Genomic DNA, 17,301 nt, shown 5'->3' on the forward strand with positions numbered 1-17,301 from the left:
TATTCGATCAACCAGATGAGTATCATTTGGTTAAATCGGGCAAAGTACAGTACAATTAATTTAACAATATCTCCAATTTTTGGGCCTTCGAGACATTTATAGACAGCTGTACCCAAGATTCGTGCACACAATTGCACAATATCCACCGTAAAAATGAAATTTCGATCGAGCAAAGTGTATTTTTCAATCTATTTGTGATCGTGAACGTCTGAGAGCGGCGCGATCGAGGCCAGTCCGGACGGGGGGGCAGTAGTCGAAAGATCGGCCGTGAATCGGGCTGTAAATCTGGCGAAATGTCACCGGGGGCCGTTTGTCCGTAGAATGCGCCGGTGGCTGCGGCCGTCCGTCACGAGATGCTGAAGGAAGTCGGCTGCGGGAGCAGCACACCCCCGCCAGGCAATGGTGCCGTCAGCGGCCGGCAGATCGGCACCGGCGAGAACAACTCCGACGGAAGCCTCGGCTGCGGGGGATGCGGCAGAGAGATAGCCGAACGGTGGTACCTGAGGGCTGCCGATCGTGCGTGGCACTGCGGCTGTTTGCGTTGCTGCCATTGCCGGGTGCCGCTGGCCGCCGAGCTGACATGCTTCGCCAGGGATGGCAACATCTACTGCAAAGAGGATTATTATAGGTTAGTACGAGTAGTCGTAAGAGGATTAAACAAAGTTCACCGACGGGTCACCTGCCGCGACCGGATCTACCGACTTCGACTTGTCGCATGGCTGGCAAAAAGTCGAAAATTTAAAGTTCCCAGAATGAAGAAGGGTTTGATTTTACATAGCTCTCGGATACCTGACGGGCTGGACGATTTACTTATCGTGAAAGAAGAATCTAGCTTTTGGGGGGTTCCTCGTATCATCCCTTAACTCTCTGTTGCTCTGACGCACGTTACAAATGAGTTTAAACTATACAAAGATGAGAAAAAACTCCAAATAGCTGCATTGTCTATAAAACGTAGCCAATCAAATGTTTCAAACGCGAAATCAAAGATGGTTGCACGAAATTGTAGTCTTTATATCCATTGAAACTTCAAAGAACTTCGGATCTAATCCACCCTTTGATTTTCTATTTGAAACAAAGCGATTCCCATGGCGCGCCATACCGGTACACGTCGAATTACCGGAATGACGTCCGGAATTAATGCAAGATCCGCTGGTCCCCGTTCTAGTGGGCCCGTCGTACGGCTTCCCGTTTCAGTATTTATTGGGGTATCCGCGAATTTGCATAGGAGCGTCCGCCCCGCTCAAAACTGCGCCCCGGACCACACAAAATGTCTACTAATGGCCAGCCCTGAGCCGTGATACCTAGGTTGCCGAACCGGGACCAGAAATTCCACGCTGGTGATATACTCGCCGCGATAAAAAGACGCGGTCACGATTTCCAGTAATACCTTTTCGCCACCGGGCGACACTTCGTTTTTCGTCGTGTTCCTCCACCCCCGATTCGGTGGCGCGGACCGATCGACCGTTGGATCGTTCCTCCAGCTGTTTCCCTTTATTTGCAAACCATACTCTCGATCGAAATCGCGTCATTCGGGCAATGCAATTATCCCTCTTCCAGCTCGTAACGTTTATTTATATATTTTAATATACCGTAGTGTCCAAATAAAGCGTCAATATCCACCCCTCAAAGTAAACTAGTATATCCCCCGAGTTTCAGAACATTTTTTATTCCCTCGATTGTGAATCTACTGCAGTACAGTAAAAATCCATTCTCGAAGTTATCGCGCGAAATGAAAATTGGACTATAAAAGAGGGTGAAGCGAACGAAACAGGATGGAGTAGCTAGGAACGTTAGACGAAGTTTTGATGGATGAAGGATCTGGTGGGGCGTTTGAATGCAGAATGTTGCCGGTTATCTCTTGCATCGCGTACTCGTAGGCGGAGGATTCGTCGAGCAGCTTGTCGGACCGTTGTAGATTAAGATATTAAAATGCAAAGTCTCGATGAATGAAATTAATTAAGTTAAACACAGCCATTGTGGGGGACGGTAATTAGATGCGGGGAATCTGTTACTGTGTTTTTGCCTATGAAACGCTGTTTCCGTTGAATTTCAGAGCGCGGCTCGCGAACGCGAGGGAGAATCACGCGTTGCATAATTCCGCCAGTCGTCGAAAGCGCGAGATCGGTTTCTTCGCTCCTTTTCTACCTCTGTCTCTCTCCATTGTTCGCATTAAACGGATCGAAATTGTTAAATCGACGAGCCCCGGCGGGAAGCAGACGTTAAATATTCAATTCCGTATGAATTATTCAATCCGGAAGTATTTCCGGGAGTAGGTGGATAATGCGAGCGGAGCTTTTCGAAAGCACCGACGTGCGCGCGAATTAATTGACGAGACAAAAAAGAAATTTGCTTTCCGCGAAAAATTATGAAACTTTGCGTATTCGACGAAAATTATTTCCCCCGAAATGAAAACCGTGAACTCGCTTTTTCTCGAACGTCGTTCCCTGGTTACGCTTTTAATGAAAACCAGAAAAGGATCCAATTTCCAGCATCCTGTAATCTTCGCCCCTAATCAGTGCTACATTCTCAGTGACGATGGAACGGAATAATTAAAGGGCACGAAGAGCATGGGGGTTAAGTCCGTCAGAGGTCATCTTTTTTGCACAGTCGAGTACGTTACTGTAACGAGAAAATTGTTAAGTTTCTTTATCCGTGGAATAACGAAGGCGAAATGTTATCGTAATGTATTTTAAAATTAAAGCTGCTTCGCTGAGAATCCTAGCCTCGTTTCCGTAAAAGAAGAACTACAGCAAGGAAACTGAAACCCCCTAATCGATGCATAAGTTTCGATAGACTCTAATTTCGGATGAGTTTGAAACTATTTTCAGGGAAATTCTAGAAGTGTTTTGATCTCTTCCTCACGCAGCTACGGTTAATACGTTTGGAAAAAGATCATAGCTTACTTATTATTCTTATGTAAACTAAGTAACTACCATGTTGCACCTCCTGACATTTGCAACACATTAAGTTCTAATATGCCAATCAGATATGTGGCACATTAGCTATTACTCTATGTACAACATCATAAAATATAACACTGTCACTCTTTGATTCTTCCTATTACTTTTTTAGACCATTCCTCATTAGTACCATTTAATCCAATTTGGTTACACAACCGTATTGCGACATTATATATTCCACGTTAAACAAAGTTAAATTTACCCAAAAACAAACACTAAGAAAAGCTAAAATTTCTTGGTTTTCTATAATTCTTTAAATGAAAACTTCTATCATTTCTAATTCTTAGGTTTAAAAGTAATTACTCTTCTATGTTAAAAATATTCAGCTCTGTATACGGGAAGTAATTTCTTTGCAAGTAGACTCTTCGGTAAGGCTTTCCAGCAGACAATGACTAACGCGTAATTAATCGTACGAGCAGTATCCTGTTTACAAAGAAAATCAGATGAAACTCCACGTCGAGAAAGAGATCTAAACAGTGGTTATCTAATAACAACAATGTATGCTCTCTGACTGGTGATTTTTCTTCATAAGCTAGCTAATTGGTCATATCGGCGCAAGGTAGAATCTAATTTGAAATCCTAATTTCGATTTTTCTACTAGAAGGTAGATGGACTACACGATATTATTCTTGGGACTATATTAATTTAGCGAATCAAAAAGAAATTCGATTCCTTTAAATGGTAATCGTGGTGTCACTCTTTGGAGAATGTTTTATGAAACCTGACGATCATCGTGTTAGGATCAATCAGAGCGAGAAATGAAAGAAATTTATTTCTGAACGAAAATGGGAAAACGTTTGTAAATTGACTCCCGTCTTTCCTGGCTCCTTGAACCACCCATAGACCTCTTGGGTCTCCTCCACGGTGATCGTCGGTGACAGAGGATTCCAGGCGAGGGTGGAACCCACCGTGGACCGGTATTCCTCCAGGCTGGAACGGCTGCTGGTTCGTTAGAGAAGAATACAACCGGCTCCCATGCAATATGCAACGATCCATATCCGACCCCTTTGTCTCTATTTGGTTTTCGCGCTTCGGAAACTGTAACGCTGCCTTGATCGTCGACGGCCGATATGAGAGCCCGCAAGGAACAACCTCCACCACCCTCCAACCCCCTTGGTGTTATGGTGTATTAGTGGAAGAAAAACGCTCACGGAGGGGGACCGGCATTGTTCTCCGATTTTGGTCCGGCGGATAGTCACGAACAACGGAGGTCACGTGCGCGGACGGGGAAGAGAGGATCGATGAATTCGAGCGACGATCGGGATCGTTGATTTTGTAATTAGGGGATTCTACGAAGAACGCGTGATCGGGAATGGCCGCCTCGAAGGAACCCGGAACGACGGCTGAACCCGAGTCTCTTGCTCCTCGTTGGACGCCCTGGAGAATTGAAACGGTTTTGTCGTACTCGAGAGAGGGTTGATTGGTGTTGAGATACGAGGACGACGTAGTTCCACGGGATCGCCATTGTTGAGTCATCGTGGTCGTAGCCGGTTACAGGATATCTAAGCGGGCTTTGAAGTTTTCATTGTCGAAAGGATATTCTGGGTACCGTACAGAGATGGACTTGTTAGCTAGGCACTTGCAAACTGAACATGATCGCTAAAACTCTACTTTTAGATCCATATTCGCGAAAGATACATTTTTGTTCTATTCATGGTTGATATTCCGAGCAATGGCGTTTCCACTATGATTCTATCGTACTCCCCACGCAATAAAACTGTAGTTGTGATAAACCAATAACGACAAGCATCGTTATTAAGTTAGGGCCAAGCCTGCCTAGGCAACAAGTAATCTCTGAGTATGGTGGAAATTAAAAAATTTCGAATCGTTCTAAAAAAATTGTTTTTATCTAGGGGGGTCGATTACAATCATTGTTGGTGAAAAGACATACCCACGAATTCCTACGCACTATCGAGAAAAAAATTCGAGAAGGTGTGAATTTTTCGACAAAATTAAAAAATTTCAAATCGTTCTGAAAAAAATATTTTTAGTTGCAGGGGTCAATTACAATCATTTTTGGTCAATAGACATGACCCCGAATTCCTACGCACTTTCGAGAAAAAAATTCGAGTAGGTGCTGAAATTTTTCGGCGAAAAAAAATTATTCAAATCGTTTTAAAAAAATATTTTTAGTTTCAGGGGTCAATTACTATCATTTTTGGTCAATATACATAACCCCGAAATCCTACGCATTTTCGAGAAAAAAATTCTTTACTGTAAATCTAATGTGAGGCTCACCAAAATTTCATGTGTATCTTAAAAATGTCGTAACTCCTGAACGAATTGGACGATTTTAATGTTTAAAAAGGCAAACGACGCGTATTTTAGTGTAAAAAATGTAGCAATTCCAAAAATATTCGAAAAGTTGTTCCTTGACCCCGCAAAATGAGAAAACCCCCATAAAAATGGTCCAATTTTCAAACGACCATAACTCCTACAATAGTGAATATATTTCAATGAAATTTTTTTCTGAAGCAAAGCCCATGGGTACCTACCAAAAAGTATTAGACAACTTTTCTATAGGGCGTCAAACAAATTAATTAAAAATGGGAAACTGATTTTTAAGAAAAATCGACAGGGGGTAGGTGCCTAAATTTTTCGATGAAAAAAAAAATTTTCAAATCATTCTGGAAAAATTATTTTCGGTTCCGAGGGTCAATTTCAATCATTTTTGGCCAATAGCTATACCCTCGAAATTCTATCCATTTCCTAGAAAAAAATTCGGGAATTGCGAAATTTTTCGACAAATTAAAAAATTATTCAAATCGTTTTAAAAAAAATATTTTTAGTTCCAGGGGTCAATTACAATCATTCTTCGTCGATAGACATAACCCCGATATTCTACGCACTTTCGAGAAAAAAAATTCTTTATCGAAAATATAATATGTGACCTGAAATGGTGCCCCAAAAGATGTAGATCTTTAAAACATCATAACTTTTGAACGGATTGGAGGGTTTCAATGTTTCAAAATAGTCCTGGACTATTCGAAATTTGTTCCTTAACCGCGTGAAATGAAAAAAACCCATAAAAATGGGACGGAACAGTGATTCGTGAAACAATTCCGCCGCATATTCTGTTCCCAGATTGTTCGCCGTGTCGAGATGTTCTCGATGCCGGGCAGGCATCTCCGCGTCGGAGCTGGTGATGCGCGCGAGGGACCTGGTGTACCACGTGGCCTGTTTCACTTGCGCGTCCTGCGGCACCCCGCTGAACAAGGGCGATCATTTCGGGCAGAGGGACGGCCTGGTCTACTGTAGGTGAGAAACACGAGCCCGAATTACCATCCTCCAAAGGCCGTCTCTTTGTTATCAACGAGTTTGATGACGAGAGTGACAGAAACACGAGGCGCGTCGACGTAGGACACTTATTATCCTTCTGTTCGCCGCGTAATGACAGCCCTCCGGCGCGGGTGAATCCGGTCTTTTCAATTCTGAGAAACGGGATCGAGTCGAGCTCGACGCGCGTTCTCGTAAATGGGAAAACGTCGCGGTGCCGCTTCCCGCTCCGCTGGATCGACGGGATCGGTAGTCGCGGACTATCGACGCTCGTCCTCACGTACGTTTATTAATCCGCGTTCGCGGTTCACGTCGATGGGAACGGCGGCACGAATAAGGGAACGTGTACAAATCACATTTGTTCGGTCGTACAGCGACGTTTGATCCGGTGTAAGACATTTTCTCCAACGACTGATCGAGTTTACGGACGAAAGCAGCGGTAAACGCTGTCGAAGTATATAGGAGCTTGCAGGACCAACGTGACGAGTAAACACCATTCGAGAGTCTCGAAGTTATGGTGATTATTGACTTTGATCTTCCAAGATAAGTTCGAACGATAACCCTCCAATACGATTTTAAAAAACAGAGACTTTTGTTCATTTGACGGCCATATTGGAGGGTTAAAGTTGCCTGGTCGGATCAAAAAGTTAGCGAGCGCCAATCGGGACCAGAGTCTCGATTTCGTTTGGATGAAAAGTCCAGCCGAGATAAAACAAAGGGCCGAGAATCATTGTAGACGCTCGATTCGCCGATCCGTCGATCCGATCGAGCGGAAAGCGGTCGGGGCCATTAGTCTGTCTTCTCTCGCGAGCGAGTTCGCGTTCGCTCGTTCATCGAACTCGGAGGATAACGCAGGGTCGCCACTGAAATACTCGACAGCAAGGTTCACGAATGACGAGCTGGTCGGTCCCAAGACCTCACTATGAGTTGCTCTGCTGCGCGGGGGATTACGGGAGCGGAGCCGGCAGTATCGAGGACATCGGTTCACCGGGGGTGTCGCCGCTTCCGGCTTATTACAGCGCCGCTGAGCAGAGCCCGATCACCACTTCCGGCACGGTGCAGAAGGGTCGCCCTAGAAAGAGGAAGCTGTCGGAAGTCACCGGCGCTGAACTACCCGTCACGATGAGGCTGGCTGCTGGCGCTCTCGGTGAGTACTTTGCTCTTTAAACTCTCGAAAGGCAAAAGGCCCAATTACCCTAACCACCCCCTATTACTAATAATTAATTTCGAGAAGATTCAGAAGATTTCTCAAAGTCTACTACCGTTGTGGAAAGTCCTAAGAAATAGCGACCCTTTGAATATTGATAAAATAATAAATTCACTACATCGCCGTATTAAAAGTTATGAAAGTCAAAAATTGAGTCTACCACAGTATCACCGATTTCCGTTAAATAGGACAAAATTTCATACGATTGTCACAGTTATCGACTTCGTCTTTTTTTTGAAATCGAATATAAGTAGAAAAATTTCAACATTTCGGATAATAATCATTCATAATACAATCGTGGATTTGTTGTACAACCTGCTTTACGACGTAGTCGCGTCTAATGGCAGTAGAACGTTGTTACACAACTATCGTAGCAGTTCCATGTATTGTTGTATAAATCGTAACGTTTCTAGTTCCTATTAGACACGCTGAAATTTCCACACGCGTAACAAACGGAAATAGAAAAATTAAAGTACTTCTATTCGGAAGAAAATATATCGTTTAAATAGAATTCAATATACCGAAGTATTTAATTTAATTTGTTTGGGTAAGAGGAAACAGTTATCGCGCCTTCTAATCTCTTCCACTCGTATAAATTCTACCTTTCCTAATTTTTGTTCTTTATAACGGAGAAACTTTTTATTCGCGAAAGAAGTTTTTAATAACAGAAAATGCTTTTTCTTCTGCCTTTTATTGTGCGCCAATTAGTCCTATCGTGGGTCGTATCAGTAACAAAATTTCATATTTTTTTTGTATGATTTATTCAATTAACAACGCGTGTTGGATTGTTCTGTTATGATCGTTTCTGGGAACACACGCATTCCGACAGAAACTTTCTAACGTATCCTAGATCTTTTCTAGCGCAAATAAAACCACGCAACCTAACAGAACGATATTTTGATCCCGTAGAAAAAATTATAGCGACATTTTTAACGATAAACAACATCGGTGGACGCAAACAACTTTGATGTCCGCTCGAGTGGAACAGTGGACGCTACGCCCGAAACAAAAAGTGTGACACTCCACGGTTAGAATATTAAAATACAGTTCATTAGAGTGCAAAGAAAAACTCGAGCTGCTCGAACAGAACTGAAACAGTCCCTTTCATCAAAGAGTGTCTGCCGTTACAGAAAAGGAGTCGATCGTAACGACATCGCGCCTCCGTCCGAGCGAGCCCGCGATTGATTAATCGCGCGACAAAAGAGAAAGACCGGAAGGGTGGGGGCGGAAAAGAAAACGCGGACCCTTTGTTTCACTCGTCGTACAGTCGAAACAATAAAGAATTCACAAGAATCCAGTCTCGGCTCTCGTCGGCCCGAGGACGCAAATACGTGTAATTGGCAGCGGTGAAACAACGCGGGAACGTAAGAGAGGTTATGGAAGGGGTTGCCAGGGGGATAATTGGGCCGGATGGTAAACGGGGGTGTGCTTTCAAACATCGGTATTAAAACCATGGGAACACGTAGCGCGCTGTTCGCGACCTCTCTTCTTTCTTCTTTTCCTTTTCCGTGCACGGGTCTACGAATCTCGCTCTCTTCCACCCTCGAATCGATCTAGCTTCCTCTCCGTTCCACTCGTCAGCCTACTCTACATCCCTCGAATCGAACAAGTTAGTAGGGGGAGTTGCATTATTTGCCCAGCAATGAGTATAATGGTTGGTTCCTTCGGCGCGCAAACATTTGCCGTAGCTCTCGAGGATCGCAGACCCGCGAATCGGCCGGTGATTTGATCGTGTTCGCGTTCGCGTTCCTGTTCGTGTTCGTGTTCGTGTTCGTCTCGTTGGAGGTTCTCTGATCGACGCACACGGAAATTCTTCGGCGAAATTTCGCCTTCCGTCTGTCTAATTGATCCTTGGTGCGACGGGGCCACGCGGCTGCGCCCTGTGTCGGACATGTGCTGCCCGCCGGGACGGTTTTCCTTTTCGAGGGCTGAATAAATAACTCACCCTGACAAACGTTCAACCGACTACGCAGAAAATGTCCATTCAAGCCACCAGCGACGACAAACACTATGAAAATGTGCTACGATCGCAGAATAATAACGAACGTTATCGAGTCGAACCTAAAATGTGTACGGAGGAGAATGATATTCGAGATTCAAGAAAATATCACGTATAGCGAAAGTTAGGTTAAAGGAGAACTGGAAGCGGAGTCCTAACAATTCGTAGAACTGCTTCGAGCGTCCATTTTGTCTGTAACTCGCGCAATGGCGTAGCTACGAACGAATCATCGAAAGAACGAAAACATTTATATATTTTCCAATTTGTAAGCGTGAAATTAGTTTAATGCAAAATGCTTGGAAATATAAGTAATTATTATATTATATCAAAGCCACCGTTCTCCTCGAAATGGCGCTTTTCAGCGTGCTGCGTACGACGTATGAAACGTTGGACGATTTACTTTGAAATTTTAATAGGGTATAGAAAAAGAATTCTGAAAATGTCTTATTACCCAACATGTACCACAACCTTGCCCTAAATTGGCCTCGATTTAAATTGGAAGACGTACCCTCGTTGGATAAAACGTTCGAAGGAAGCGGGCTGTGCAATTAAGAGCGAAGATGCTAGAGGTTGAAGAAGAGTCTGACGAGATATGAAAAGTCTAATATTACGGAACAACCGTGAGATAGTAGTTTTACAAATATTTCTTGATATTTTAGCTATGCAATTGCCAACCGAGCCAGTAGAATTATCCGACGCGTCAGCCATTCTGTTCCCAGACAGTAGTTCTTCCCAGGGACAATTAAAATAACGTCGAAGAACATCTCACGGCGTTATCAGATCGAAAGGGCGACATATGTTAATTCAGCGAGACGTTAACTGCCCCCGGAACCAGTGTCACGGAACCAGATCCCCCAAAATCGTTCCGTTCGTTTCGCCCGGTCGCTCGACCAGATAAATTCATTTAACGCTCACGCAAAACACCCTCGTTTGTCGAACGACGTGTCCGATTTTATTCCCCGTGAGCCGTTCTATCACGGAACTCATTTGTTTCGCGATGTTTACGACGATTCGACAGGGAGTTCAAGAGTCGTGTCCGGCTACCGGTCGTGGCTCGCGGTTGTCAGTTATTTTATAATCGACGCGCGATCAGGGAGAATCACTTTCGGACTACCGGCTGGAATTTACGACCAACAGCCATAAAATCGTCCGTGAAGACGGGGTGGGAACCGCCGACTGGTTCGCGTTTTATTGTCTTTATATATAATTGGGACACTTTTTGCCGCGGACGGGGGATCCCACGAACTATTCCGTCTGGACGTCGGCAGGCGCGTTCGATGAATCGTTGGAATTGCGACCGCGATAAGTCCGTCGTTTCTCGGCCATTGAAAATGCTTTCGCAGCGGCCGTGGGGCTCTTGCACGCTGAAAAATTAGTTCCATCAACGTCGGTCCGCGTCTCTCGCCGGAGGGGGGGAGAAAAAGCGGACAACTTTTTTGAAATATTTTCCCCCGATATTTTGTGGGTCAGGAATTGCAAGGGAGATATTCTTGCTCGAAGAACGGCTGAAGACATCGATTCGGAATGGAGGAGTCGGATTTATAGTTTTTCAATAGTTCAATAATTTACTATGTTGTGGTTGTAAATGACACCGACGTTGTTAGAAATCAGTCGATTGATTATAGGTTCAAAATGCCGGCCATCGGTAACCACCATGGCGGTGAACCTCAAAAATGGCCCGACAGTTTTAAAGAACATCAGTTTAACGATAAGTTGGCTGGCGATAGGGAGATAATCAATATCAACCGTTGACAAAGACTATCAATTACTCCTGTAGGGGAACGTACGAGATGTGGGTACTAATATAATAACAGTCGAACTTTGTTATAACGAGCACAAGGGGGTCGATGTATAATAATTTTCATGCTGTAACTATTACTCACGGTGCACAGTGATTACTTCTACTACTTTTAACACGATAGACAGACATCAAAAATAAAAAAAAAAACACATTATTTATATTAATATTCTTGCATGAATTACGGTACACTATTTCGAGTTATTAAAAATTTCACTTTCTGTTAGTTGTAGTCCTAATCTCCATACATTCGAGTTCGTTATAATCGCGTTCGACTTTAGGTACTAAAGAAAATGGCATCTCGTAGTACACCAGATGTACTTCGAAAATGAAATTTTCCAATGTCTCTGATTGCGATGATTTCGAAACCGACGAGGGTCGATCGAGGGAAGATCGCCAAAAACCGAAAAGGCAGGGAGAATTTTTGTCCGTCCCCGGAAGAGGGAACGGTCCCCGTCGATGGGAGCAATTTCGCTGGATGCGTCCCGTCCTTCAGAGGCGCGCTCGACGAGCGGAGAAAAGGCTAGGCCCCGGTGGACAGTGACAGATGGGTATCGGTGGCGAGATGCATCGATTGGCCGATCTGGCCGGAAAAGAATGCTGCCGTGGCCAATACGTGGCCGCAGCCAGCAGAATGGCCGGCGGAACACTATAATGCCGCCTGCGCGAGTTTCTTGCCGTCCGGGCGTCCCTCGCTCGCCTGGACCGACCGTGCCATCCGCGTGATTTCGGCCTCTAGCTCGGTCCTGACAAATTGTAATCTCATTCTTGAACCACCAAATCCCTCCGCCAACCACCCCCTCTCCCCCCCCTCCGTTTCAAAGCCTGACTTCGCCGCGTCGCCGTCGCGGCGACTTCGCTTGGGAACCAGGCCAGTTTCGTGAAAAAACTGGCGTATTCCTTTTGCAGGGGCCTCGGTTGCGTTTATTGATAGAGCTGGTTCTGGGGAAAGCGATCCTTTTGGGAATTACACGATGATTGCGCGCGCTCTGCGACGTGGATCGCGGACTTTTTAGTTTCGGTGGGAAAAGAGACCGCTGGCCGAGGAAGAAGGCTCCTCGATTATACTTTGGTACAAACTTTTCTGCTCAGATATGTTAACAGTCGACAAAGATTGAGAATAACGTGTCATCGATAAGAAGAATACGAATAGCGTCGAGTTTATTTAGTGGTAAGCGCTTCGATGGCTGACTAGGGCGTCTGACCCAGTACGGTCTGCACTTCCTTCGACCAGCAGCGACACGTATAATATAGAATTTTCGTTGTAGAATATTTCTTTATGAAAGGGAAGATTGAACGATGGAAAACTCTATTTCATATTTTGAAACTTATAGATCTGGCTTGTGTATGCTCTTGAGTACTCTAAATGGAAGAGATAGAAAAATATAGGGTAGAAAAGGAAGGATTAGAGCGAGCAAAACCAGAGGCAGAACGTTTAAAAGAAGTAAAGAATTCTAAAGGAACGTGCGGGGACTTCCAGATTTATTCGCTTAAACCCAGAATAGTAACCAAAAACTGCTACATGGGTTCTGTTAATTTTGATACGAAGAACTACTGCAGAAACTATAAAATATTACGTATCAAAGAGCGTATTAAAGTTAAAATAGTAAGAGATAGCAGAAAAGACTTAAAATTTGGAAACAAGAACTTTATTAATGCATACTCGATCGTAGCGTGTTTATTGGATCAAACTCCTTTCTGTTATCGTCTCCATTTTGTAAAGTCGCGACATCCTCTGATTCTCTGTTCGACGCCATATTCCTACATCAATGTTTAACGACTTAATCTTCGGAATCACACTACCAGTTATAAAAAATACTTTGTGTGGAATTTTAAAGACGATTAGCGGGTCCATAAACTGCCGTCCAATTAACCCGAGCTTATATTCGAAATCGTTTCCTCTAGCAAAACTCTAGTAAATGCTATTGACCATGCCCGTCCATGGTAGCAGCTTTGCACTATATTCGGCTTAAAATAATTCCTATCGTATGTGCCCGATTCCTGTCCGAAATCAGCTTAAACCAACTGTAATTATCTCTGTTTCAAACTATCCATTCCCGATTACATTTCATAAACCCTTCTCGTATTTCGCGATACCCGACGATCGAATCTCCGCGGCGAACAAATTCGTCTTCGAGGCAAAGATAAATTCCCGATCGACCAACACCAATTAGGTAGGGTTACCCGGGGATGGTAACAATACCCAACGAAGGAAACACCATCTAACGAAAGTACTCGAAACCACACGGATGGGTCTGGAGGAGACGAACGGGGTTCGTCCTCGTTATCGAACCTCGAGGAATCCTCGTAACGAATTTAATCTTTGTTCGAGTCCCTCGAAGAATCGCGCGGAGAGAGGCGGTTTTCCAGCGATCGTGTGGAAACAAAAATTCGTGTCGTTCACCTCGAAGAGAACGAATTCCAGCGGCGGTGTGGCCGTCCGCGAAAGCGGTTCTTCTCTTTTCTGGATCGCGAGCCGGAGCAGCCCGTCGTCGTCCGCAGGGAATGGAAGTTCGGGACAATAAACAGTAATGGCGGATACGTGCTCGGGGATTTACTTCTGGGTGGACTGCCCCCTCGCCCTCCGGCCGCTCCCGGCGTGGTCCCAGCGGCTGTCCGCGAACGTCGCTGGAACCCGTTCTTTCTCCCGATTGAATTCAATGGTTACCCTCGTCGTCTTATTTATTGGATGCGTTCCTTCGCTCCGGCGGCGCGCAACAACTGCAACTTGCAACGGCACTGAACGGTTGCACCGATGTCGTTCCCGATGCCTCTCCTTTATCCCGGCCGGGAGAGCTTGCTCCGCGCAGTTACGTGCGCGGAAATTCGCTCGACGACGGTGGTTCCCGTTTCTCCGCGGCGGCGGCGCGAAGGGGAACGACGGGGTACCGAGCGATCGGTCCGTTTGCGGCCGGTTCCAACCGCTGTCGATGTCCATCGGGAGGCGACAATAGGAGTTTTTACCGTGTTGGTCGTTTTCGGTAGACTGGAATGGGTAGTCTCGGCGAACCAGGTCGCTTTTAACTCGGAAGAGACGAACGACCATCGTTGGGAAAAGTAGTATGACAGCTGTCCAACCTTTTAATTCGGTTCACGCTTCGCCTACCCTGGTTTTCAATTATTTTGAACATTTTACCCCTCCCCGTTCGATGAAAGAATGCACAGTCGGGAACAATAGTGAACAATATCGATATAATCTCCGAAATTTCTGTATAATCCACACCAACTGGGTTTGATACTTAATATCATGCAAGGATGATACGGCTGAAGCGTATTCGATACAGAGGAATATTAGCTTCGACGTACACGGATTAGGAAAGTCTATAGCAGCACGCATTAGATGTAATATTAGCAAATTCAGGAACATATGCTCAGAGTACAGACAGTGCAAGACAGTGCCTTAATAAACGCCTGAAACAAGACGTATCTTCCTCGACATATTTTCCTCGACATCAACTAATTGAAATTACGAAAAATAGAACCTTTGAAAAAATATTGAAACGAAGCGAGGTGCTGTGGACTTTCCGTAATCGATGATCGAGGCACAAGGGGGAAAAAAATGGTACCAAGGGTTCGTTTTCTTTTTAAAAAGGGAACGACGGTCCCTGGAAGAATGTTGCTCTTCGATTGTTTCCAAACAGAAGAACAAATCGCACGATTCGAAGGCTAGATAGTCGCCTAGTATCGATTGATGGATCACAAGCATTCAGCAACGATCGGAGAGGAATCCTCTCATTTACCATCGAGCCTTCCGTGTATCGTACGATCGACGCCTGCCTTTTTTTCTGTCTGCTGTCTCGTCTTTTTACAGACACGGCCGGGCTCCTTTCACGCGTCCTGCCGGCCGATCAGATTAAGAAATCTTTGTAATAGGTACGCGAAAGCCCGCGCCGTATGGACTCCATACACGCGCGCTGCGCTCTTTTAACCTCTTTCAACAAACCTTGCCGTGGTCCTGTCGAAGATGTTGCTGAAAGATTAAATTTCCGTACTCCGGTTCGCTCCCGGCCCCCTTTCTTGCCTCACCTTGCCCTCGACGCATCGATTAATTAAACACGATCATCAATTATAACCGGCGTTCCCCGTTGGCCTTCGTTCCTCCTCCAAATGAGTCCTGCTCACGACTCGAGTCGCTATCAGAATAATATCGAATCTCTAAACCGATATTCCGAGGCTTCCAAATCTTCGTCTCGTAATATAGTATAGAATTCTATCTTCCACTTTGTAGCGATTAATTTCAACGTATTCAAGTTACACGAATCGTTGAACGGAATAGAAGTATTCGGTAAAGGCCATTTTGTTGCAGAACTACTCCATCCTACCGAACTGTCTTCGTCCATGGAATCCCTGGCAGCGTATGACGCGTCTGTCGGGTCACCGGGCCCCGTGCACCAGAGCCAGCGAACAAAGCGCATGAGAACGAGCTTCAAGCATCACCAGTTGCGAACGATGAAGAATTATTTTGCTATAAATCAGAACCCCGATGCGAAGGACCTCAAGCAACTGGCGCAAAAGACGGGACTCTCGAAGAGGGTGCTTCAGGTGGGACATAAATTTTGTTTTCAATTTCTTTCGCTACGCCGGACCCACGTTTTACCCGGCAATACTATCGATCAAAGAATAATTAATAACGGAGATCGTTTCTTCTTTACGAGTAGGTATCTTTCCACGCGGAAATAATTTTTCAAACTTGTACTATTTCATTTTGTTTAAATTGGCTACGAAAAAAATAGATTTGTGCTAAGAATCGTCGATGCAAAAATGGGGTTGATTTTAATATACAAGGCGAGATGACGAGTAGCCTCATGATTGTGAATCTTGGCGTTAACTCCTACATCACAGTTTAATCTGATCAAAATAGGAGTGTGATATTGAGGTGGAGTGGCCTCTGAACGATTCTCGTGCACCTAGGTCTGGTTCCAAAACGCCCGCGCGAAATGGCGACGGAACATGATGAGGCAGGAGGGCAACACGACGTCGGGCAACGTGGGGTGTCCCGGAACACCGGTGCCCTCGAGCACGGGCGGTTCACCGAACGTGGGACCGTCGGCCAGCATCCTGGGGGACAGCAACAGCATGCCATCGACCTCGATGGAGGAGCTGCACGCTCTTCATCACCTACATTCCGGCGTTTCCTCTCAGGTCTCGTTCTCCGATCTTTACTGACGACGGCTTGAGATGGAGGAAGACAGCTATAGCAGCCTTTCCAGCCATCTTGGATGAAGGATCGCCGCGTCCCTTCTTTAGGATCGACTCTCGACGCGCTGTCTTTCGGGGGAGGGGAAACACGGTCGTTCCAGGATCCGCTCGGTTTTCTTTCGCTCCTATTTTCTATTTCCGAGGCTCACCGCCGTGGAACAGTTGGACTCCGTTTTGTGTAGGTCCCGGGGACGACGGGAGACTGTGTTTTTATTCGGGTTTGACAGGACTTCTCTCCTGAACAGCATGGCGGACGAGAATTTTGGCGAACGGACTCGCTGAACTGCTGACGACCTTCCTGGTGAGTAATCGCAGACCTCGCGATCTCGATGTTCGAAGTTCGCGAATATCACGCGCACGAGAGCCATTTGTTCGTACAAACTTGTTAAATATTCACGGTTATCGCCGTTCGTTTCGACCGCCATTGGACAGATCTTCTCAGTACCAAACGTCAATCGTGCTTAACAGGAACAAACGACCATTCATCGATCACGAGCATTATTTCGAGTAAACAACCGCGAACGATCGATCGATCGGATAACGCAGCGAGACGGTAGACTAGCGAATCAAAATGGAGGTCTTCCACATCCAATCGTGTAGTAAAAAGAAAAGAAAAATCTCACCAGGAAACTGTCAGGGATCGCGACCTGGTTCCAGCGACGGATTATGTTTAAGTAATCAGTGATAATAATCATAGTTCCATGCACATCCGAATTACCAAAGGTACTAGGCAATAGGTTATCTCGCTAGCGAGAACGCGAGCCGGGTACGCGTGCGGAGAACGAGGTACCATTAACGATTTATCAAAGAAAGAAATGGCCACGTTCGATTGTAAAAATGTCGCGCGAGGTTAATAAGGTCT

At 45.3% G+C, this 17,301-nt stretch overlaps 1 protein-coding gene across 1 annotated transcript; it reads left to right on the forward strand.

The window, feature by feature from the left end:
• Positions 1–268: 268 nt before the first annotated feature.
• LOC122399581 (LIM/homeobox protein Lhx9-like) lies at positions 269–17,091 on the forward strand. The gene is made up of 5 exons (XM_043400362.1): positions 269–628; positions 6,045–6,218; positions 7,151–7,383; positions 15,547–15,782; positions 16,152–17,091. The coding sequence occupies exons 1-5, from the start codon at positions 354–356 to the stop codon at positions 16,404–16,406; spliced, it is 1,173 nt and encodes a 390-aa protein (XP_043256297.1). The 5' UTR covers positions 269–353; the 3' UTR covers positions 16,407–17,091.
• The last annotated feature ends 210 nt before the right edge of the window (positions 17,092–17,301 follow it).

This window comes from Colletes gigas, unplaced genomic scaffold (assembly GCF_013123115.1).
Source record: "Colletes gigas isolate AHSC1104 unplaced genomic scaffold, ASM1312311v1 Colletes_gigas_Sc00014, whole genome shotgun sequence".
Taxonomy (NCBI): Eukaryota; Metazoa; Arthropoda; class Insecta; order Hymenoptera; family Colletidae; genus Colletes; species Colletes gigas.